Source organism: Limanda limanda, chromosome 1, assembly GCF_963576545.1.
Source record: "Limanda limanda chromosome 1, fLimLim1.1, whole genome shotgun sequence".
Classification (NCBI taxonomy): domain Eukaryota; kingdom Metazoa; phylum Chordata; class Actinopteri; order Pleuronectiformes; family Pleuronectidae; genus Limanda; species Limanda limanda.
This window is the reverse complement of record NC_083636.1, coordinates 30,404,047-30,429,159: the sequence shown is the minus strand read 5'-3', so window position 1 is coordinate 30,429,159 and position 25,113 is coordinate 30,404,047. Positions and strand designations below refer to the sequence as shown.

Sequence of the window (25,113 nt, the reverse complement as noted above, 5' to 3'; positions counted from 1 at the left end):
GTTGTCATGGAGATACTGTAAGCAAGCAAAGATAAACCGACGAGGATGGGATTCGAACCCACGCGTGCAGAGCACAATGGATTAGCAGTCCATCGCCTTAACCTCTCGGCCACCTCGTCCTTTTACAAATGGGCTAGGTGGCTTCCGATTTCGAATGACCTGCTACCTAAAGTCCTGAACAGTTCCCTGACAAGACTTAACAAGTCCTAAACAATTCCTAACAATGTATCTACCTAGTCCTGAATGAAGTCCTAACAGTTGTTAGAACTTTGGTTAGGACTCTGCTAGGACTTGGGTAGCCGCTGTCACTTGACAGTCATGTGAGATGAGCAGCACCAACAACAATGCTCCAAACTGGTCAAACTTAGATCAGAGGAAAGTGGTGCGGTCCAACATCTGGACATACGCGTGCAGAGCACAATGGATCTGCAGTCCATCACCTTAACCACTACAATAAAATGTCCAGATGTTGGACAGCATCACTTTCCTCTCATCTAGGTCTGACAAGTACTTTTGTTTTTGGACTGACCACACGTTTTACGCAATTATAACAGGACAGCAACAGAGACATAAGGCTGTGTAATATAAGCCCATATTATGATTGTACATACTGATTTTATTCTTGTTCCCCTGCTAAGACCACATGAGAAGGGGCATTGCTGCTGGTGCTGCCCTTTTCACATGACTGTCAAGAGAAAGGTGCTACCGAAGTCCTAACCAAAGTCCTAACAACTGTTAGGAATTTATCTATTTCTAGTAGATAAATCTACTAGAATCTACTTCTAGTAGATAAATTGTTAGGAATATTTTAGGACTTGTTAGAAACTGTTTAGGATTTAAGGTAGCATGCTAGTTGGTAGAGGTGGCCACATTGTCCCGTATGTACTCATTCATATCATATACAATACATTTTTTGCAACTTTTAGACTACGGCTGTGTTTCCAGTTTTCACAAAGAACTAAGTGAAGCAGATTCAAGTGTCAGACATTAGTTGAACTGTAGGACAATTTGACCAACACATTCTAATGGTGTTGTCATGGAGATACTGTAAGCAAGCAAAGATAAACCGACGAGGATGGGATTCGAACCCACGCGTGCAGAGCACAATGGATTAGCAGTCCATCGCCTTAACCTCTCGGCCACCTCGTCCTTTTACAAATGGGCTAGGTGGCTTCCGATTTCGAATGACCTGCTACCTAAAGTCCTGAACAGTTCCCTGACAAGACTTAACAAGTCCTAAACAATTCCTAACAATGTATCTACCTAGTCCTGAATGAAGTCCTAACAGTTGTTAGAACTTTGGTTAGGACTCTGCTAGGACTTGGGTAGCCGCTGTCACTTGACAGTCATGTGAGATGAGCAGCACCAACAACAATGCTCCAAACTGGTCAAACTTAGATCAGAGGAAAGTGGTGCGGTCCAACATCTGGACATACGCGTGCAGAGCACAATGGATCTGCAGTCCATCACCTTAACCACTACAATAAAATGTCCAGATGTTGGACAGCATCACTTTCCTCTCATCTAGGTCTGACAAGTACTTTTGTTTTTGGACTGACCACACGTTTTACGCAATTATAACAGGACAGCAACAGAGACATAAGGCTGTGTAATATAAGCCCATATTATGATTGTACATACTGATTTTATTCTTGTTCCCCTGCTAAGACCACATGAGAAGGGGCATTGCTGCTGGTGCTGCCCTTTTCACATGACTGTCAAGAGAAAGGTGCTACCGAAGTCCTAACCAAAGTCCTAACAACTGTTAGGAATTTATCTACTTCTAGTAGATAAATCTACTAGAATCTACTTCTAGTAGATAAATTGTTAGGAATATTTTAGGACTTGTTAAAAACTGTTTAGGATTTAAGGTAGCATGCTAGTTGGTGGAGGTGGCCACATTGTCCCGTATGTACTCATTCATATCATATACAATACATTTTTTGCAACTTTTAGACTACGGCTGTGTTTCCAGTTTTCACAAAGAACTAAGTGAAGCAGATTCAAGTGTCAGACATTAGTTGAACTGTAGGACAATTTGACCAACACATTCTAATGGTGTTGTCATGGAGATACTGTAAGCAAGCAAAGATAAACCGACGAGGATGGGATTCGAACCCACGCGTGCAGAGCACAATGGATTAGCAGTCCATCGCCTTAACCACTCGGCCACCTCGTCCTTTTACCAATGGGCTAGGTGGCTTCCGCTTTCGAATGACCTGCTACCTAAAGTCCTGAACAGTTCCCTGACAAGACTTAACAAGTCCTAAACAATTCCTAACAATGTATCTACCTAGTCCTGAATGAAGTCCTAACAGTTGTTAGAACTTTGGTTAGGACTCTGCTAGGACTTGGGTAGCCGCTGTCACTTGACAGTCATGTGAGATGAGCAGCACCAACAACAATGCTCCAAACTGGTCAAACTTAGATCAGAGGAAAGTGGTGCGGTCCAACATCTGGACATACGCGTGCAGAGCACAATGGATCTGCAGTCCATCACCTTAACCACTACAATAAAATGTCCAGATGTTGGACAGCATCACTTTCCTCTCATCTAGGTCTGACAAGTACTTTTGTTTTTGGACTGACCACACGTTTTACGCAATTATAACAGGACAGCAACAGAGACATAAGGCTGTGTAATATAAGCCCATATTATGATTGTACATACTGATTTTATTCTTGTTCCCCTGCTAAGACCACATGAGAAGGGGCATTGCTGCTGGTGCTGCCCTTTTCACATGACTGTCAAGAGAAAGGTGCTACCGAAGTCCTAACCAAAGTCCTAACAACTGTTAGGAATTTATCTACTTCTTGTAGATAAATTGTTAGGAATATTTTAGGACTTGTTGGAAACTGTTTAGGATTTAAGGTAGCATGCTAGTTGGTGGAGGTGGCCACATTGTCCCGTATGTACTCATTCATATCATATACAATACATTTTTTGCAACTTTTAGACTACGGCTGTGTTTCCAGTTTTCACAAAGAACTAAGTGAAGCAGATTCAAGTGTCAGACATTAGTTGAACTGTGGGACAATTTGACCAACACATTCTAATGGTGTTGTCATGGAGATACTGTAAGCAAGCAAAGATAAACCGACGAGGATGGGATTCGAACCCACGCGTGCAGAGCACAATGGATTAGCAGTCCATCGCCTTAACCTCTCGGCCACCTCGTCCTTTTACCAATGGACTAGGTGGTTTCCGATTTCGGATGACCTGCTACCTAAAGTCCTGAACAGTTCCCTGACAAGACTTAACAAGTCCTAAACAATTCCTAACAATGTATCTACCTAGTCCTGAATGAAGTCCTAACAGTTGTTAGAACTTTGGTTAGGACTCTGCTAGGACTTGGGTAGCCGCTGTCACTTGACAGTCATGTGAGAAGAGCAGCACCAACAACAATGCCCCAAACTGGTCAAACTTAGATCAGAGGAAAGTGGTGCGGTCCAACATCTGGACATACGCGTGCAGAGCACAATGGATCTGCAGTCCATCACCTTAACCACTACAATAAAATGTCCAGATGTTGGACAGCATCACTTTCCTCTCATCTAGGTCTGACAGGTACTTTTGTTTTTGGACTGACCACACGTTTTACGCAATTATAACAGGACAGCAACAGAGACATAAGGCTGTGTAATATAAGCCCATATTATGATTGTACATACTGATTTTATTCTTGTTCCCCTGCTAAGACCACATGAGAAGGGGCATTGCTGCTGGTGCTGCCCTTTTCACATGATTGTCAAGAGAAAGGTGCTACCGAAGTCCTAACCAAAGTCCTAACAACTGTTAGGAATTTATCTATTTCTAGTAGATAAATTGTTAGGAATATTTTAGGACTTGTTAGAAACTGTTTAGGATTTAAGGTAGCATGCTAGTTGGTGGAGGTGGCCACATTGTCCCGTATGTACTCATTCATATCATATACAATACTTTTTTGCAACATTTAGACTACGGCTGTGTTTCCAGTTTTCACAAAGAATTAAGTGAAGCAGATTCAAGTGTCAGACATTAGTTGAACTGTGGGACAATTTGACCAACACATTCTTATGGTGTTGTCATGGAGATACTGTAAGCAAGCAAAGATAAACCGACGAGGATGGGATTCGAACCCACGCGTGCAGAGCACAATGGATTAGCAGTCCATCGCCTTAACCTCTCGGCCACCTCGTCCTTTTACAAATGGGCTAGGTGGCTTCCGATTTCGAATGACCTGCTACCTAAAGTCCTGAACAGTTCCCTGACAAGACTTAACAAGTCCTAAACAATTCCTAACAATGTATCTACCTAGTCCTGAATGAAGTCCTAACAGTTGTTAGAACTTTGGTTAGGACTCTGCTAGGACTTGGGTAGCCGCTGTCACTTGACAGTCATGTGAGATGAGCAGCACCAACAACAATGCTCCAAACTGGTCAAACTTAGATCAGAGGAAAGTGGTGCGGTCCAACATCTGGACATACGCGTGCAGAGCACAATGGATCTGCAGTCCATCACCTTAACCACTACAATAAAATGTCCAGATGTTGGACAGCATCACTTTCCTCTCATCTAGGTCTGACAAGTACTTTTGTTTTTGGACTGACCACACGTTTTACGCAATTATAACAGGACAGCAACAGAGACATAAGGCTGTGTAATATAAGCCCATATTATGATTGTACATACTGATTTTATTCTTGTTCCCCTGCTAAGACCACATGAGAAGGGGCATTGCTGCTGGTGCTGCCCTTTTCACATGACTGTCAAGAGAAAGGTGCTACCGAAGTCCTAACCAAAGTCCTAACAACTGTTAGGAATTTATCTACTTCTAGTAGATAAATTGTTAGGAATATTTTAGGACTTGTTAGAAACTGTTTAGGATTTAAGGTAGCATGCTAATTGGTGGAGGTGGCCACATTGTCCCGTATGTACTCATTCATATCATATACAATACATTTTTTGCAACTTTTAGACTACGGCTGTGTTTCCAGTTTTCACAAAGAACTAAGTGAAGCAGATTCAAGTGTCAGACATTAGTTGAACTGTGGGACAATTTGACCAACACATTCTAATGGTGTTGTCATGGAGATACTGTAAGCAAGCAAAGATAAACCGACGAGGATGGGATTCGAACCCACGCGTGCAGAGCACAATGGATTAGCAGTCCATCGCCTTAACCTCTCGGCCACCTCGTCCTTTTACAAATGGGCTAGGTGGCTTCCGCTTTCGAATGACCTGCTACCTAAAGTCCTGAACAGTTCCCTGACAAGACTTAACAAGTCCTAAACAATTCCTAACAATGTATCTACCTAGTCCTGAATGAAGTCCTAACAGTTGTTAGAACTTGGGTAGCCGCTGTCACTTGACAGTCATGTGAGAAGAGCAGCACCAACAACAATGCCCCAAACTGGTCAAACTTAGATCAGAGGAAAGTGGTGCGGTCCAACATCTGGACATACGCGTGCAGAGCACAATGGATCTGCAGTCCATCACCTTAACCACTACAATAAAATGTCCTGATGTTTGACAGCATCACATTCCTCTCATATAGGTCTGAAAAGTACTCTTGTTTTTGGACTGACCACACGTTTTACGCAATTATAACAGGACAGCAACAGAGACATAAGTCCTAACAATTGTAAAAACTTTGTTTAGGACTCTGTTAGGACTTGGGTATCCATCGCCTTAACCACTCGGCCACCTCGTCTTAAAGTTGTCCCATGTCATATTACAAAATTATTCGAGAAAAATATTGACAAATAACATTCCTGACACCTAATTGCTTTGTCTGACGTACATGGAAATTACATTGCATTTAGCTGACGCGTTTATCCAAAGCAACTTACAATAAGTGCATTCAACCATGAGGGTACATACCAGGAATAACAAGAATCAAGAAAGTACAATTTTCTTCAAGAAAGCCAAATTTCAAAGTGCCATGTAAGTGCTACTAAATCGCTAGCTTTTAAATTTTGTATTCAAGGTATAGTTGGAAGAAATGTACTTTTAGACACAGTTGTGTTGTGTTAAGTGTTTAGCTCGCAGTGAGGGAGCAAAAAGCCGATTGGCAGAAGCAGAGCAAACAGGCTGGGGTGTAAGGTTAGACCATGTCCTGGATGTAGACGGGACCAGCTCCGTTCGGATGCGGGCCGCCACTGGTAACCCGGCAAGGGAGCGAAGGAGCGGTGTAGTGTGAGTGAATTTAGGTTAAAGACAAGTCGAGCTGCTTCATTCTGGCTGAGCTGAAGTCTAAAAGTTGAAAAAAATCCACCTATCTGTAATAATAACGTGTTTATAACATATAAAAAAAATTGTTAGCTGTGTATTTTCTAAGTTTCCATTACAGTTTAGCGAATGGCCTGCTACCTTAAGTCCTAAACAATTCCTAACAATTTATATACGAAGTCCTAAATGATGTCCTAACGAATGTAACGGACTTTGGTTAGGACTTTGGTAGCTCCTTTCACTTGACAGCCATGTGAAAAAAAAGCAGTAATGTCCCTTCTCAACAATAAAAAGGCATTCACCCAGGTAGGTATACCAAAATATACCAAGGTGAATGATTTTGGTTTACAGTGTTCGTTATTTTGTTCTCAGCAAATTATACAATGTACATCAGTAAAGATTTTAAGCTTGAATAATTCATACATGAAAGATCTGGTGTGATTTAAGTTCTCCCTTCATTTTTGGGAGCTGTATATATTAGATAAACTGGAATGGAAACTTAGCTATTATAGAGTTAACATTTTAAATGTGTACATTAACACATACAGTTGCAAGCAAAAATATTCAACCCCCATTGCACATTAGGGTTTATTGGCAAAATATACAATTTCTCAGCTGTTTGCAATAAACAAATAATACAAGAAGTGTTTAAGTAGTTCAATGAAACTAATATTACAAGGGGTTTTATCCAAATTCAACACAGAATGCTACTTTTAATGAATACTGCAGTTTCAAAATTATTCAACCCCTTCATGACAAGCATCTTCAGTACTTAGTAGAGCACCCTTTTGCTGTTATGACCTGCTGCAAACGTGATGCATAGCCAGACACCAGCTTCTGACAGCATTCCTGAGGAATCTTAGCCCATTCCTCATGGGCAATGGCCTCCAGTTCAGTAATATTCTTGGGTGTGCGTTTTGCAACTGCCTTTTTCAACTCCCACCAGAGATTTTCGATGGGGTTCAAGTCAGGCGACTGTGACGGCCATTCTAGAATCTTCCATTTCTTCTTTTGAAACCAAGACTTGGTGGACTTTGAGGTATGCTTTGGATCATTGTCCTGTTGGAAGGTCCAATGACGCCCAAGCTTCAGCTTCATCACAGACAGCATGACGTTTTCTCCTAATATTTCCTGATACTTGACTGAATCCATGGTACCCTCCACACGCTGCAGGTTTCCAGTGCCAGAGGCAGCAAAACAGCCCCAAAGCATCACCGAGCCACCGCCATGCTTCACTGTAGGCAGGGTGTTCTTTTCAGCATATGCTTCATTCTTCTTCCTCCAGACATACCGCTTATCCATAGGCCCGAAAAGTTCCAGTTTTGTTTCATCGCTCCACAGAACAGAATTCCAAAACTTTGGTGGCTTATTTATATGGTTTCCAGCATATTGGAGCCGACTTTTCTTGTGCTTTTGGGTCAGTAGTGGTGTACGTCTTGGAGTCCGGGCATGGAACCCTTCAGTGTTTAGTGTGCGCCTTACTGTGGAAACTGAAACCTCAGTGCCTGCTGCAACTAAGTCTTGCTGCAGGTGTTTTGCAGTCCCTCGAGGGTTTTTGACCACTTGCCTCCTCAGGAATCTGATGGCAGCCGCTGATAGCTTCTTCTTTCTGCCACGTCCAGGTAGTGTAGCCACTGTTCCTTCAACTTTGAACTTTCGAACTATGCTTCCAACTGTATTTCTAGAGACATTCAGTACTTTTGATATCTTTTTGTATCCTTTTCCTTGTTTGTGCAAGGCAATGATTTCTTCTCTGAACTTTTTGGACCATTCTTTTGACTTAGCCATATCTCTGACATGCAGTCAAACGCCACTCTCAACAAACCCCTAGCTAGTTTAGGTATTTATGTGTTTTATCTCAAGCACACCTGAACTAATGAAGCCCTTGATTAGTTGCACCAGGTGTGCTTGAGACAGGGGGTTGAAAACAGTGCTCTACTAAATACTGAAGATGCTTGTCATGAAGGGGTTGAATAATTTTGAGACTGCAGTAGTCATTAAAAGAAGCATTTAGTGTTGAATTTGGATGGAAAAACATGGTAAAATTAGTTTTATTGAACTATTTCAACTGTTCTTGTCTATTTTGTTTATTGCAAACAGCTGAAAAATTGTACAATTTGCAAACAAACCTAATACGCAATGGGGGTTGAATAATTTTGCTTGCAACTGTATATTCAACCTCGGGACTGAGGCTGTTTCCAGTTTTCACAGTGAACTGAGCCAAACTGCTCCACATTTCAGAAACTATTGTTGGACAATCAAACAATCACATCTTCATGGGTTGGATGTCGTCATGGAGATACTGCAGACAAACAAAGATAAACCTAAGAGGATGGGATTCAAACCCACGCTTGCAGAGCATCGCCTTAATCACTCGGCCACCTTGTCCTTTACGTACACCTCCGTATCACATAGAGTTTGAGAAAAAATTGACGAATAACATTCCTTTTCCCTGATTGTTTTCTCTGACGCACATGGAAATCTGTATGTCAACAGTCGTATCATATATGACAAATATGGGAAGATATTATAATAACGTTTTGTCAGACGAAAAATGCAAATCTTCCACCTAAACTAATATGAATTATCGCAACTATTTTTATTATTGGGGTAATCATTTTTAGCTATTATCCAATTGATCATCAGGATTCCGAAAAACATCCATTCTGTTTTGTCCATCCAAGAATCTAAGAGGTATTTTACAGTAATGTTAAAAGGGAAATTCTCACAATAAAGAGCTTGTAATCGCAAAATATTTGCATATGTGTAATAATGCCTCAAACTCAGACTATTTGGAGATTATTTTCCTTTCAATTGACTTATCTAATGAAGTAATATAAAAAGACAAGAGCAAACCGGTGCTAAATTCAGGCACTTAAAGGATCCTTACTTTATTTTGTGTGGTAATACAAAAGCATACAGAACTATAGAGGATAGGAGAGAAGATCCCTTTCATTGAATTCCTTTAGATCGTACACATAAAATGACTAATAATTACATACAAGCCTTTTTCTGTAGCTACATCCACAAGTACCCCAGCCCTCCACCAATAGCATGCATGGTCTCTATGCAGTAAACAAATCTCAAGAGTTCTTCCTACCTACAGGTGTTTTGTAGTTAGAAAAATAAAACAGACAAAGCAATATGCCATGAGACAATAGATGATATAGCTTCATACATGTATCACACCAATCCTTCCAGATCGATGTTTACAATTGTGACTTTATATGGAAACGGTTTTCCCAGACCTGCACCAAAGCATGTTAGGACAGTTGCTCAGTATTACACTAGGAATCATAAGGGCCCTGTCACCTGCAGGTATAAAACAATTCAACACACCCTGATGGGCTTACTAGGTAGACATTATTAGGTGATGTACAAACTGAAAAAAACATTACATTGCAAGAGGGAAACTTAAAGACTGGGTTCACCCAAATTACAAAATGCATTTCTGTCACTTACCTCTGATGTTATCTGATTGGTATAAACCACGGGACATACCGTTCACTGATCTCATAGGGGCAATCTCTTTAGAAAGTCATTCACAGTGAAGTCTGTGGATTAGTCACAGGGAAACTCCTGCATGAAATGTTGCATTTTAATTATATTTACTGCTGATCTAGACGGAAATTCATTTCACCCTCATTGCATTAGAATAGAAGCAGACGTCTCAGAGGCGAGTGTCTCAAAACGTAATATATAACAGAAGCCATCTGCAAGGCTGGATACCACTAGTGTTAACTAAGAAAATATATATATATATTTTTATATATAATTTGGGTCAATTAACCCTTTAAACTTTTTTTCTAAACTGAAAAAATTACTCACCAGCCCCCCCCCTCGGCACACAGAGCAAGTCCCACTTAAAAATAGTCCAGAGGAATGATTTTAAAGTATTCATCATCAATAGAGATCAATAACTGTAAAGAAAAGTAAGACATCTCATTAGGACATCTCTCTTTTTCTCTACCATGGATGCTAAGGTTCACAACTCAGAATACCGTCTTCAAGCGGGTTTACTCAACTCAAGAATAATCCCTATAAATACTAACCGACCTACAGGGCTATTGACTGTGCAAAAGAGTTGCTAAATGGCAGGCTAGTCCAAGCATCGATTAGCTACATAAATAAAAACGGAAGACGTGTCTTGTTGTATGAACACAGATTGGACCCTTGCTAAAGAGAAGCGACCTAATACGGTAAAAGATATTTGTTGACTCAAGGTTTAATTCTTCATTCAGGTCAGTCGATGAGCGCCAAATTACCCAGCTCAGTCTCGATGAAGCAGGAACTGAACTTGCGTTTATGTCGGTCCCCTCTCTCTCTCTCCTCCCCGCAATGCAATGAGGAAGAAAGGAGAGGGAAGGGAGTCCGTCAAACATTCAGGTAGTGTGTTTGAACCCAAAGCATGATCTCCCAACACAAGTGGGAATGAGTAGGTGGAAGCAGGAGACCTGCGTGAGTGCAAAGAGCGCCAATAGCTTGCTATCCGTTGTCCTTGCATAAGCATGGGGAAGAGTGTGGAGACCAGGGTTTGATTCTGGTCAGGTCTTGTAATGGAGAGTTTCCGTTGTGTAGAAGGGAAAATTGGCCTCAGTCATAATCTTCATATTCACCATGACTACTTTGCTGTCTGCTTTGTTCTCTGATGCCGTCTAACATTAACAGAAGCCCGACTGTTCGTAGAGTCAAGGTTTTACAAGTATACCCAGCCTCAAAGTGACAGATCACTTACCTCACTGTGAAAAAGCAGCCAGTCACTTGTAATTTAGAGACTTTTCCAGCCAACCAAATGTGACTTGGTGACACCCACCACCAATCAGATTGCACTGGGTTAATATGCACTATCCCCGCCCCCCACCCCAATTGTCCTCCGGAATAGATGTACAGTACAAACAGGCTGCCCGACAGATTGGTCTCATTAAAGTGAAGTCTGTCTGATTAAGTGAAGTCCTTCAACCAATTAAATAACACAGACCACAGCCAGATCTTTCAGTCCAACCAATCAGGTGTTTTCATTTAGTAAACGCGGCCACGACAGCCCACATGAGTTCGTTGACGTTGGGCTTCGCGCTCTCTTTCTCCGGCTCCAGCTCTAGCAGAGTGTGGACTCTTTTCATGCCCAGGTCGTACTGGTCATCTTGGAGTGGGGCGAAGGCATTCTCCAGAACATCGGACGAGTGCGCCAGAAGGATCAAAGACAGGATCCGCTTGTCCATGCGGTGGGGGTCGTTGACCCACTTCTCCAAAACAGACTCCTGGACCTTCTTGACAAGGCGCTGCAGGGAACAACAGGAATATGTGTGTTTTAGGCATCAAGCTTTAAATACCTTTAACTGTGGAAAAGAAATAGTAATTAAGCAATATTAAAGCAGTAGTTATATGTATTATGTATTTGATTTATTGCCAGGATTAAGATGAGAAAACAAAACTGCTCTCATATCCGCTTTCAACATGGAACAACAGCCTGCGGATGGTTCGCTTAACTTGAAATAAAGAATGGCCGCTGTGGCAAACAATAGCATGTCAGTTGATTTCATACTGTTCATAATGTTAACAGTGGCATAATCATTGTAAATAAGCCAGGAAAACAGTATGTCCATATGGTTTGCATACATTTTTATTACAGCATTCACCAATGGCAATCAAACGAGCCAGCAGCAACTTTTTCCTCACATATCTCCATTCCTGTCTTGTTCACCCTTCCCCACCTTCAACATTTAATTTGGCTTCTCTATGCTTCTGTCAGTGGTCACAGGAAGTGTTGTCAGACACACAGACGAGACATTAGTCTGAAGCAACAGCAGTGAGACAGGAAGTTGTTTCTCAAGAGTTACCTCTAAAATCACAAAGTTGTGTTATGCATTGCAAGAAAGCAGCAGTGCTACAGACAGCTGAAGACTTGTGTATTTTCCTAAACAAAAATAAAGTAAAGCAAATGTTAAGACAGCCGTTCTTGCCAAAGAGTGTCTGTTTGGTCACATGCTGAGGTTCAGGAAAGACGTGTGTTAATGTTTTTAAGTTAGAAAAGACACAGACAGTTATAACTAGAATGTGGAAGTGTTGAAATAATTAAATTGGCTGTATGGAAACAAGTTATACATCTAAACCACTGCTGAAGTGATGGCTCCTGAGAGTTGCTTGCTTTTTGATTGGTTAATGGAAACATCTAGGCTGCTAATCATGGGTTGTGCATTCTTCTCAAAAGGCAGGGGAGGTAATTTACAGAGCAGATACATTATGTATGCTGTAGCAGTAAAAAAAAAACATGCACTTTAATTTCAGTTGGACTTTTATTGTGCACGTTCTTTTCAAAGCTGCTGACGTTTGGGCTGAGAGTGATTGTTAACCTCGTAAAAGCTGAATAACAAAGTTCACAGACAATCATCAAGTCGAAAATCTCCCACAACACTCATTCAAACGAATTTTCTTCCATGACTTGAGAAGCTTGATCAGCATGACTGCACAACAAAGAGGCACTTTACCTGTTTAATGGTGCCGTTGGTGAGTGGATGCGTGGTCATGTCGAAGAGCAGGAAGTTCTGTTTCTCGGTGGTGAGGACGCCTTTCTCGACCAGGTTCTTAGCCAGACGCTCTCGAACATTTCTCAGCTGGTAGTGCAGCTTCAGCGGATTCCAGGTCTCGCCTGAAGGGAAACAGCACATCTGCTTTAAGACATTTGAAGTCAGTGTTGTTTCGTCACTTCAAAGTGTTGAGTCCTCTCTCGGTGGAGAAAGGTGTTGAGAGAGAAATCACGTTAGGTAATTAAAAAACTCTTTATTCTACCGATTCCAAATTGATTACTGTTTTTGGATGAGTGTTGATGGTTCTATCAATTAACATTTTAGTCAACAAGCATTGTAAATCAATCTGTAAAATACTCTAAGTATTCGGATGACATTGTTTTATGTATAATTTTTCTCAATTTTTTCAAAATCGTTAAAAATGCATGTTACAATTTCATGCAGCAAAGGGGACATTTTCAAGTTTTAAACAAACACAAATTATTCAGTTTATTGTCATATAGGACAAAGAAAACAACAAATCATCATATGTGAGAAGCCAGAACTTGCAAATATTTGACACTGTTGCTTTAAAAACTATGGAAATGATGATACGATTATCAAAAAAGCTGCCAATGAATTTGACACCAGTCAAGTGATTGGGCAACCCGTTGACTTGAAATGTAACACATTGAAATGTAAGAGGTGTGAACATAATGATGAAACCAGGTCACATGCTCAACAAGTGGCAGTGAGTTGATCATTTTAAGCTTTGGTTAACAAACAGGCCATCGTTTTTATCTCACCACTCAGCAGCTCTATCCAGCTCTGGACCGTCTCAGGAGGCTGGGTTTCTTTCACGTGCTTCAAGGCCTCGTCCAGCAGCACGTCTCCCGTCGGAGCGTCTGACTTGCAGATCACCTTGGTAAACATTAATAAAACATATTTGAACTAGGATGGTTGACCACGCCTCTGATTATGCAAACACTCACCTAGACAGGATGCTGCAAGAACAAGAATATCTACAAATTTTCTGGTGTAGCATTTGTGAGCTTTTCAGCTACAGGTTTGGCAAGGGGGGGGGGGGAGATTTCTTAGCAATGAGCAGACAACCGGTCTCTACAGAAGAAATACTTCCTTTTGTTAACCAGATAACATCCACAGGGTGTTGTGCGTCTTGTATTACATTACAACATTTTTGGCAAGTTACACTGATCAAATGTGCAACCTGTTATTTATTCTCTACACCTTAACATATAACATGTAAACTGGAGAATAGCACGTTGATCAATAAAACCGTATTGATTACATTTTAACCTGTTTATTGATCATAATTTATATTATTTGTATGTTTTATTTTGGTTGCACGATTAATTTAGGGGTTTGTGCTCGATTATATGCAGTTATGCGTATTTGTATAGAGATTTTCACAGAAGAGACCCAGAGATTTTGAGAATAATGTAATATAACGAGAATAAAGTCAGACTACGAGAAGTAAGTTTTTTTAATTTTACTAGAAAAGGTCAATGATACGACCAATGATACCTGGCAGTCGACCACCATCGAGCAGTTCCTTGTCCAAGTTCTGTCTTCAAAATAGACACACTTTCTTGCACAAAGTCCTGATACATATAATAATGTGGTGCTGATATGTCATAAGATATAAGTATTCATGAATAAGACGTCCCACTTTCCTCATTCTAACACAGGCGAGTGGCTGGTCTTCTGGTATCCCCCCTATAAGATGAAGCTTAGCCTATTATTAGTAAGTCTTCTTTTCTCATAATATCTCAACTTTATTCTCATAATACTCTAAATATCTGTTTCCTTTCTTCTAATACTGCAACGTTATGGTTTTTAATTTACTTTTTTTAAATTGTAATATTCCGACTTTATTCTTGTAACCGTTACATTTTCGTAACATAATAAATTTAATCTGGTAAAGACTTTTTTCTTGTAAATTAACAGCATTTCCCACAACATTACAAAATTGTTGTGACAACTATTGTCTTGAAACATTCACACTTGATTCTTGTAAACGTAGTACTTATTTTCTTAACATTATGAATTTACTCTGCTAATATTGCCATATATTAAAACTTTCCCCATCATTTTACGACTTTTTCCTTGAAAGCTTTATCGCAATAGTCTCGCAGAGTTACAACAACTTTTTATCTCAGAATATTACGGTAATACGAAGCCTTTACTCCTGGATCATGATCTCCTTGCTCTTGAATAACTACTCTGTCGGTGGTGGCGTTCGCTCCAGCTCGCCACGTCTGTCCTGCTCCACCCAGCCCACCTCGGCCCCTGGTCGCTCTACCTCCCCCTTGTGCACAGACTGTTTACCTGACCACCTCAGCGCGGTGCCTCACCTTCCTGGACAGCAGGCTTCTCCTCCTCACGCCGCAGGCCTCCAGCTGCAGCCTCCCTCGGAGAGCCAGCTCCACCAGCATGCATCCGCGAAGCCCGGAAGAAATACAGTCGTTCCAAAAAGACGTGTAGCCCTGCGGGGAGGAGGAGGTGGAGGAGGAGAAGCAGCACACAGTGAGCAAAGGTGCGGAACTTGTTTACTTTAGCTGACGTGCTAGCAGGCCGGTGGGTGAGGTGTCCAACCGGAGGGAAACTGCCCCGGAGCCACGGAGCTCAGCAAACCGGTCGTTTCACATCTTTCCTCGGCTGCACACGTAAGCAGCCGGGCGTTACTGGGTGTTGACAATGTGTGTTAGTGACACGCTGCCCTACGACCATGGGCTAACTAGCTTAACGTTACACTTTCACACCAGCCAGCCAGCTCCCCCCCTTCCTCCACCAAACACACCCGGGAATAGTGAGCCACAGCCGGGATAAGACAATTAGCTTGAGGTTAAGCGGAGCGACACTGCGAGTTAATGCCGAAGTTACGAGATTTACAGATTGTAAAAAAAAAGCGAGCCCGCACCTCTCGGTCCTTGAGGCCCAGCAGCAGCACCTCCTCCATCAGGGTGAGCCGGGTCTCCTTCGAGTCCCCCTTGTCGTCGTCTTCCTCCTCCCCGCGGCGAGCCTCCTCCTCCTCCCCGCCGGAGTCCCGGTCCTTGTCGGCGGCGGCGCTGCGGATGGCCTCGCTCCGCCGCTGGACGAGGCCCGAGTTCCTCTGGGAGAGAGAGTTCATCGCGGCTGCGGCAAATCGATCGGATGCGGGAGGAAGCGTCGACCTGGACCGGCGGGCGGGCAACAGGGCATGAAACCCGGGGGGGCGCGGACGTGGAGACGGTGCAGGGGGTCGAGCGGGTGAAGACTGAAGCCGAGTACGTGAAGCCCTGCTCGGGATTCCTGCTCCGACTCCGTCCACTTCCTGATCCAAGATGGTGGCCGTGTCAGTGACGTAGGGTGACGGCTGAACGGACATGTGAACGTATCACCCGTGTGGCCTTCACGGTAATCGGAAACTGTACAACTGAAAGTTTTAGAAAGTATATTCATACAACCCACTCTTTAACAGAAAACAAACATAAATCTGACCTCTGCAGCCGATAAAATACAAATAAGCCTATTTCCACACAAACTAAAGTATAGAAAATAAAAATAATGTGGCATGTGCAAAAGTTTATGCATCTACTAATTCTGATGGTATACAATCATACTTAGCCTATTTTTACAATGAAGTATACAGGCAAAATCTTTGATCTATGTATCAAGATAACAGCCTTTGATCATAAAAATGATGATCAAAATTATAAATAATGTGGAATATGGCCAAAATGGCCACTAAATGCAAAATAGCAGGCTTCCTGTTTTGTTTTTCCAATTGCACCTTAAGACTTTTTTGTTTGTCTGGTCATGATACACATGTATATCAATTTTTGTGAAGACCGGTCAATGTGAACACGTTCCAGGGGTCCCGGGGGGCACCGTTGAGCCATTTTGCGACGCCCATTGAAAATTCCTTCAGAATACGTACATTTTCACCACTTTCTAACTTTCTGCAAATTTTGGTAAGAAGTTGAGCATGGTAAAGCCCTCAAAAAGCCAATTAATTTGCCTGAATAATAATAATAATAATAATCCTTACAATTTCAATAGGGTCTCACCTGACACCTTTGATGTCAGTGCTCGGGCCCTAATAATAATCCTTACAATTTCAATAGGGTCTCACCTGACACCTTTGATGTCAGTGCTCGGGCCCTAAATATATAGTTTACATTATTATTATGCAGTACAGCCTATGGGCACTAGATGGCAGCATACGTGTACTTTCTCTGTTTCTTCCTCTGTTCGTGCAACGTGTTGCTGCTGCATTCAGTCTTGATATATTTCTTTTTCTTTGTTGTGGACATGTTGTCATCCTCTGTTTAATCATATAAACTATATGGTTGAGTTTATTTAATACATGAATTGATAGCTTTTAAAATACCAACACAATAATGCAGATATACAATCCTATCAGTGTTATTTCTTAACTTGTAATTAGGGCTGGGAACAATTTTTTTTAATCCAAAGCAATATAACAACAATCCACTATATATCGATATTATGCATGTAACTGAAGGACCTCCAATTTATGAAGTGTTTTTGCTGCCATTATCTACTCATGAAGAGGAGTTTGAAACCACAAACCTTTCTCGGGAGCTTAGCTGAAACAAATATGTTAATTTAGAATAAAGTTTGACCATATAACACAGCCCTATACTTGTAATGTCATTTGTGGTGTGGTGGGCATGTTTCAGTACTGTGCTGAACTTTTATCCACTTCTGTTCATTAGATTCCCATCCACCATCCAATACAGTCAGACAGGCATCTGATCAAATTTATTCTTCAGCATAACGACGAGTCCAAACAGTCCTAAAGAATATAGAAAAAGGATCCCTGCACGGGAGTATATGAGGCTGCAGTTGGCTGTATGTCAGTTATTGCCACTTCATTATTGGCAGACGTCCATTGTTGATGATGATGAAGCAAATAAACTCCTAAACGTCCTCCACTTGACCTTCTACTCCCCTCCCATCTTCTCCTCCCCAGTCTTTCCATCTTATCCAAATTACTTTGGGATATGGGGCCAAATTAGTTGTGAAGGACGTGAGGAAAAGAGTGGTGACGATGTTAAGGCAAAACCCATGAATTCAGGCCTGGATTGTCAGTCTAATGGAAAGGAAGAGGAAAAGCACTAGTATAACATTAACCGGGGCCTAACATTAAGCAGGAACTAATTTAGTCCAGTTGTTATAAATGCAATCTGTTTTTTTCTTGCTATTATGTCAACTATCTTTAAAAACATCCTCCTACTCACCACAAGAAACAAAAGTCCCGGCCATGACTATACAGATAAAAACATCCATGTTTTCTATTGTCCGCTTGTATTCTTTCTCAAGAACTTGAGCATGGGAAAAGTTGCTTTTGTCCTGTCTTTTAAAGAGGACATAAAATATAAAAAACAAAATGTGAAGTCATATTCACAAAGGCTGGATAAAACTTGAAAAAGCTACAATAACACATGTTCAATAAAGTAAAAGGAAACTTCCGATAACCTGTAGCAGTTTTGAAAGGGCCTCGTAAAAATGGGTATGTCAAGTTATCATGCTTTTAATACCAGTGGTTAATGTGTTCTTGAATTGCTGTAAACATTACAGAAGTCATTAAACTGCAGGGGCTTCTTTACTACAGAGCATTTATATAGCCTCTGGTTAAACCTGATTCTTATTATTGCAGGTCACCCATTGTTTATCTGTAGCCTATAGATTTCATTAGTTAAAAAAACTTTGTCATGTTTTTTTATTTTTCACAAAACATCTCCTCCAGCAAGTGGATCTCACTGAAGAAATTGGTGTCTGACCTCACAAAGTATTTTCAGTGAGAATTATTTATCATAACAATGTGTCTCAATGTTGAATATCATCCTGCTGTTGAATATGTTTTCCAGTGTTGCTGCTGTGAGCCTGCGTGCAGTCTGTCAGTGAGGACAAATCCCTCTGGACACGCTGCTGTCCTTGTATGGTCAGTTGTGTCACGTACCAGGGGCTCAAACCCCACCAGCTGTGGAACATTAACAGACAACATGAGAGCAGCCTGTACTGACTACTGCGTTTATCATTAGGATTCTCCAATCCCCAAATATCTGATCCCACAACCCCCACTCATGCAGTTGTTCTTTGTTTTTTACAACACATCCAAGCTGTGGTTTAAACATGGAAGAAATGAAAAGAATTAAACAAAGACCGGCCGAATAAACATATTTAACATGATTGATTATTAGGTTATGAGGGGTTAAATTAAGTCAACTCTGCTGGTTATTAGACCCGTGCTCTTAAAGGTTCCTGGTGTGATGGTTCGGTTTCCCTCAGGCAGACTACAATTATCAGCAAGAGTTCCTGAACGGTAATGAATAAAGTAGACAATTTGTGGCACGTTTCCGCTCTGGGGCCAGGACCTCTCAAAAAGTGAGTTCAAGCTCCTGATAAAATTCTGTATGACCGGTTCCATAAAGCTTCGTATCTGCTATAAGCCCAAGATTTCGGGAATACAGATAAGATAATGGGAATGAAAGGAGCATTGTAGTTAAAATATGATCTCATTCAGCAACAGCAGATGAGGAACGAGGGGATTTAATCAGTGACACGATGATGATGTTGATTCCCTGTGGGGCAGTGAGGTCACCGCTGAAGCAAACACTGTTACGGTGAGGTTAAAGCAATGCAGCAATCAAATCTAATAAAAGGGAGATAATCATTTTTAAGGGTATTAACTATCATAGAGTGTATATAGCAAAATAAATGATTCCCTAACAGTTTTTCTCATGCAAAAATATCATTTGTAAATATTTTCTTATAAAGTATTATTATATTGGAATTATAAGATCTTTTTTAATAAAAAAAATAATGTTGCATGTTTTTTTCTATAACTTACTTATTAGAATAAGATTCTATCTAAAGCACACAAAGACACAGGCACTTTTAGGACTCTGTACCCTTGCATTCTTAACATTTTAATATTTTTTTCATTCCATACTGGACTCCTGTGACTCCATGTTTCTTCTCAGCTGAGCAGTGAGGAGGTCACTGCTCAAATGTTTACACCTGTAATCCTGAACTAAACCTGCTCCTGTACATTTGTTCTGTAGCATAAATGACGGCAGCAGACCTCAGTGTGAACTTGAGCCTCAGCAAACATAGTTAACCCAATAATCCCTTGCGCCCTGAAGGATTTCAGTCCAAAATAAACCGATGCTCTGTTTCTACCGTTGTGGTAGATATACTGTATATAAACTACAGTCCATACTGCACATGCCTGCGATGCCTTGTTCAGGCATTTCTTGGACTGAGCGTTTGCACCTGCATATTATAGACATAACCCGGATGAAATGCTTAAGCTAACCTCAGTATAAACATTTATTTTTTATATTGCTTACAATACAATAAAGTTATCGTAATTGTGTTAAATCGGTATATACACCTACAATAAGCAGTTCAAAATTAAATTTACTCATACTGTACACAACATACAAACAATTTTGAAGTATTTACATTTTCTGCAACAACCCACTACAGTTTTAAGTCGAATATTTGTTGTTTTTAGTCCACTGTGTTTATTTGAAAACCTTTGTTACTAGATCGTTTTCACAGGATAATTTAGATGCTCTGATAACAAATCTGAAATGTATGCCAGTACCTTCACACCTTTACTTGATTAACACATGACTATTATTTGTTGAACACTATTTTTACTTTTTGCTAGTTTATTTAAAGTTCCTCTCTAGAAAATTAAACATTAAAAGTCCTGCATTCAAAATATGACCTAAGTATATTATTAGTTACATGTGCTGCAGGTACTATGTAGAAAAATTCCCATTTACTGCGATTATTTAATTATTTATTAGTGATTAGTCACTGTGAAGCATTTTACAGATGTTGTTGGTCAACATGAATATTATTACAACTGCTTTAATGTTTTCTAGAGTGCAACTTGTTTCATAAGGTCATAATGTAAAATATGAATATTGGCATATTACATATTATATTTCTCTCTGAATTGCTGTTCAGTAAAGTTATAAACTAACATAAAATCAAAAATTAATTACAGTCTACCACCCATATATTTTCTCTTCCCTTATTGCACTGTATAGTCAATCATTGAAGTCACAGCTTGTATAACACAAACTGATTAAATAATCTTCCTGAGAAAGTCATAACACGTCAGAAACAGTCTACAAGTAACAAGCACTTTCCTCTTGTCTGACGTAGAGAAGCTCCTTAAGAACGGCTCAAAAAAATTCCCTGGAGAGATGATTCCACAGGCCGTCAGAAATATGCTCAGTGTAAACAACCCTGTCTGCTACTAACACAGCCAAGACAGTGGGCCGACACTCTGACCATGTAGGTAGCATATTTGCACACGGTCCAAGATGACAAGAAGGTCGAGCATCAGAGCATTGGGTCTGGAAAGATTCTATTAGTAAATGTCCTCGTGAAAACGTCTGAACAGATGTAAGGAAAAGATTAAACTGAAGAGTAAAGTTTAAATCAATTAAAAACACTAAGTACACAATAGCAGATTTCAGTTAAATGTACTGAAAATGTGAAAGCAAGCAGAAAGTGTCTAGATCTTTTAAATGTGTAAACATTACCCTTGACATGAATCTTTCCTGACTTATCAGCTCATCAGCTGCCCCTCTGACACTAGTAATAAACCTTTGGGTTCCTGTGAAGCCTGCCAGAGATGTGTGGTTTCAAATGGCCCGCACGAAACATCTGTATTTTTCACTTTGTGCCATTTTGCTCGGTGATCGTGCAGCTCTGCTCTTGACGAGGAGCCTAAATCACTCCCTAGAGCTTTAAAGGAGGCCACACTCGGGCCCATATTGGAGCCATTTCCTGTCTCTGGAGTGGGCAAAGGGTTGACCCTTAGTGCCCCATCTATATAAATGCACGTGAACACGCTCACATACACACATGCACACACACTCTTTCAAGACAACACCCCCACAGAGCGAGCAAGGGGAGTCACTTACCATCGCGCTGCTCTAAGTGAATTACGGAATCTCTCAATTGCCTGCAATGCCGCATCTCACTGGAGAATAATGGCTGAGAAAATATAATTATATTTAATAGCTTGTGATATTCCGAAGCCCCAGTGGATACTCGAAAGGCTGAGAAAAAGCAGAATCACAATTTTGGGATTTTTTGGGGAAGGTCTGAAAATGAAGATCCTATCAATTTTCTCGCAGCTTGTTAGAATAATAAGAAACAAGATAGTCAAATAGGCCAACCGGCACAAAAAATAATTGGAGATAAAGGGTCACATCTGCAACGTTCTCCCTGGATTATATTGTTTCTGTGGTTTGCGCTGGTGTGAAATCCAACAGTGGGGGAAACAGAAGCTCCGTGCAATTCACAGTGCGAATATGATCGCAGCACAACCAAGGACACGCCGGTTCTGGGGTCAGGTGGGCTAAATAAGTCTGCATGCCACACACACAGTCAGCAGTTAGAAAACTAAAACAAAAAGAAAGCGAAAGGCGGAGAATAATGAGGCGAAAGAAAGACGGCAGAGAAAATAATGTCTGCTCCAACATCTGCTCCGGCGATAGGCACAATTACGGGAAGTGCTTTGCCTTCGCCCCATTCACAGTGACATGAACAATAAACACAGCAGTGAGGCAATACATCCATGGTGTATAATGCAACTGACCAAAGACCAATGTAACTTCACTGCAGGGGCCTGAATACATGTATTGAAAGGCTGATATCTAGGACACAGATCAGTAGGAAGTCTTCTATCACGTACATTCGCCTGAATAAGCTGTTGTCCCACAAACAGGCAAATACAAGAAAGCATTATGCTTTCACTTTAACACACACTAATCTTTCTTTTTAAAGGTTTCTTAATTTGAACAATTCAAGATAAATCAAAAGCTGGAGTTAGCCTGATTATAATTGCACGTTAATTAGCCACATTTTGTTTAAAGCAACTATAATTGGTGTTTTTATAATAAGACTGTATCAAATGTGCAATCTAGCTGACAGATTACTCAGTTGTAAAGAGCTAAGCTCATTGTTCACCTGTTCACAACTTCACTGCTTTCCTTCCCTGTGGCTGCGCTCACTGGGTGAGTTAACATTAGCTGGGCAATATGGTGGAGCTAAAACCAAAGAGCCTGATTTTTCTCTTTCAGGAGTTGGTAGAGACCAAAAACAGAGGTAGAAGAGAGTGAATATTTTTCATGAAGTATTGATATATTGACGAGGTGGCTGGAAACATGACTCCAAATAAATGGTGTTGTTTTTTTAGTTTTTAGTTTGCTCACATCAACTTAAAAGGTGGTGACCAAAGAGATGCATGTAAAGATAGATGACATGACAGGTCATAAACCCTGCCTCCTCCATGTTAGCAGATGGCACATGGACCACACTAAAAAGTCAAAGCGCACGTTAAGTACATTTTTCCCGATGATGGTTTCTGGCATTTTGGTAGTTTTAATCACGCTGTCCACACATTGGTTGATAGCGCATATCAGTGCGTCCTCGATACCGCGGCTCTATCCCCTGACCGCTTCTGTGCAGGCTCTGGTTTAATGTGCTTTAAGTGGTGCCGTTTACTTCATATCTGGATTTAGCTGCTAAATGTAACAAAAATATAAGCAGAAAGGTGTCATCCAAAAAGTTGTTAGAGCAATATTTGTAGTTAGGTTTAAGTTTTAGATTAAACTTTGTGAACAAATTAACTTTTTACTCATAGTATGTACTGTATTTGTCCTTATGTTGTAATGTAGGAGCTAAGAGTCTTTTTCCTTTTTTAACCCAAAAATGTATAGGGTTCTTTTTCTATTTAGCTTCAAGATTGGAGTGATCCTCCCTTTCCTCTGTTCCCCCCGGTAGATTTCTACAGGAAGCCTTGAACAATGGGACCACCAGAGGTTCTGAAACCTAGCTGTAAGAAACGTGATACACACACACACACGCACATATCAGTACAGACACACATATGTGACCACGTTTACAGTGTGCACAGACAAAGTCAACACGCAGTCATCCATTAACTTGAACATTAAATTCAACATCCCACTGTTTATAAGATGAAACCACTGGGTCGACAGTCGACCAGTGAGGAGACCTCTGATCAGCTCAGGCAGACTGAGAGCAGCTGATGATGCAGCAGCACAGCAGACATCTTGCTGAACGTTTGGTTTATTTGCTCAGTAGAAGTGATGAAGTAGTTCAGGCACCCCTACTCAGTAACAAACTCAAAACAAAACAACCAATGGTGGAAATTATGACATATATATATTTATCTAACTATTGTATTTAAGCACTATTCTGAGTGCTTCGATTTTATCCTCTTTTATACTTCTCTTCATTTTAGAGGAAAATACAGAGTAGCAGTTTTTACAACACTGCACTTAATGAACATATTGTTTGCCAATAGTTTACTTTGATAAGCGTTTACATATAAAATGTATGTTTGTTAGTTTATCCATTATGTACCGTCGTACTTTTTCATGCAAATATGGTATTCTTTGTTTAATGTCTTTATATATCTTCTTTTTTTGTATCAGATTAAAAATATTTCGGTTTTGGACTGGTTGGATAAAATAAGACTTTGGACTTTGATTTGGACATTTTATACCATACTTTAAATGTGCCATCTGTTAATCTACTTGCATATTGAAAATAATAAGAAATGCTGTGTATATATAACAATATAACAACACAACATTAAATGCCACATTTGTCTGCATTAGAAAATACTTTCACTTTTGATAGTTGAAGTACATTTTCCTGATAATACCCCTGTATTTGAACATTGTTGCATTGATACTCTTAAACATGTAAAAGATCTGAAAACACAAGTACAACATAGTTTACCTAAAAGTGAAGTGTTGAAAATACACAGTTTCAGTGCAGATGTGGCCAGTACCTGCTGATAATACTACCCAGATGATTTCTTGTTCTGTTCACTAGTTGCGGTCAGAGGCCGACCGATGCTCACCCCAAAACACGAGGTCTGTGGTCGAGAAAGTCAAGTCAACGTGAACATGATGAGGGGGCATGAGGACCTTATGATCTTAATCATCATCTGGTTTCACGAGAGGAGGTAGGGCACACACACACACACACACTCACACAATATATATGATATCCCCACCGTGGACTGCAGCCTAAACCTGAGGAGATGTGACCCACTTATAACCCCCCCTGCCCCTGGATTCATATTCACCACAGACTCACGCCACAAAACTAAATCTGTAAAAAATTAACTTATTCACAACTGATCTGGGAATTCTTAAACACATTGAGCACAAAATTAAAGCTGCGTTGTTTCAGGTCGCATTCTTTATAAACTGGTATTTGTCCTTTACTCACAGAGAAAGCAAAAAAAGCTTCTGTTTACTGTTCTAAACTTACACCGTGTGTGTGTGTGTGTTTTAC

The 25,113-nt window shown here is 40.6% G+C and overlaps 1 protein-coding gene and 6 non-coding genes across 7 annotated transcripts; all 7 read right to left on the bottom strand.

The window, feature by feature from the left end:
* Positions 1-37: 37 nt before the first annotated feature.
* Positions 38-119, bottom strand: trnas-gcu (transfer RNA serine (anticodon GCU)). The gene has a single exon. It is a non-coding gene; the product is annotated as a tRNA-Ser (tRNA).
* Positions 120-1,067: 948 nt separating this feature from the next.
* Positions 1,068-1,149, bottom strand: trnas-gcu (transfer RNA serine (anticodon GCU)). The gene has a single exon. It is a non-coding gene; the product is annotated as a tRNA-Ser (tRNA).
* Positions 1,150-2,097: 948 nt separating this feature from the next.
* Positions 2,098-2,179, bottom strand: trnas-gcu (transfer RNA serine (anticodon GCU)). Its single transcript has one exon. It is a non-coding gene; the product is annotated as a tRNA-Ser (tRNA).
* Positions 2,180-3,098: 919 nt separating this feature from the next.
* On the bottom strand, positions 3,099-3,180 carry trnas-gcu (transfer RNA serine (anticodon GCU)). Its single transcript has one exon. It is a non-coding gene; the product is annotated as a tRNA-Ser (tRNA).
* Positions 3,181-4,098: 918 nt separating this feature from the next.
* trnas-gcu (transfer RNA serine (anticodon GCU)) lies at positions 4,099-4,180 on the bottom strand. Its single transcript has one exon. It is a non-coding gene; the product is annotated as a tRNA-Ser (tRNA).
* A 919-nt stretch (positions 4,181-5,099) lies between these two features.
* On the bottom strand, positions 5,100-5,181 carry trnas-gcu (transfer RNA serine (anticodon GCU)). Its single transcript has one exon. It is a non-coding gene; the product is annotated as a tRNA-Ser (tRNA).
* A 3,892-nt stretch (positions 5,182-9,073) lies between these two features.
* Positions 9,074-16,062, bottom strand: LOC133000184 (Golgi phosphoprotein 3-like). Its single transcript, XM_061070052.1, has 5 exons — positions 15,656-16,062; positions 15,090-15,221; positions 13,521-13,635; positions 12,697-12,857; positions 9,074-11,490 (listed from the first exon to the last, which is right to left on the bottom strand). Exons 1-5 carry the CDS (start codon positions 15,863-15,865, stop codon positions 11,227-11,229), a joined length of 882 nt encoding a protein of 293 aa, XP_060926035.1. The 5' UTR covers positions 15,866-16,062; the 3' UTR covers positions 9,074-11,226.
* Positions 16,063-25,113: the final 9,051 nt, after the last annotated feature.

Bases quoted from the DNA above. Each gene is read 5' to 3' on its own strand.
- LOC133000184 (XM_061070052.1), bottom strand. From the start codon at position 15,865: ATGAACTCTCTCTCCCAGAGGAACTCGGGCCTCGTCCAGCGGCGGAGC. The intron at 13,636-15,089 runs GTGAGGCACCGC...ATGTTTACCAAG, and splicing joins GAAGCCTGCTGTCCAGGAAG to GTGATCTGCAAGTCAGACGC. The intron at 11,491-12,696 runs GTAAAGTGCCTC...TGTTCCCTGCAG, and splicing joins CCAACGGCACCATTAAACAG to CGCCTTGTCAAGAAGGTCCA.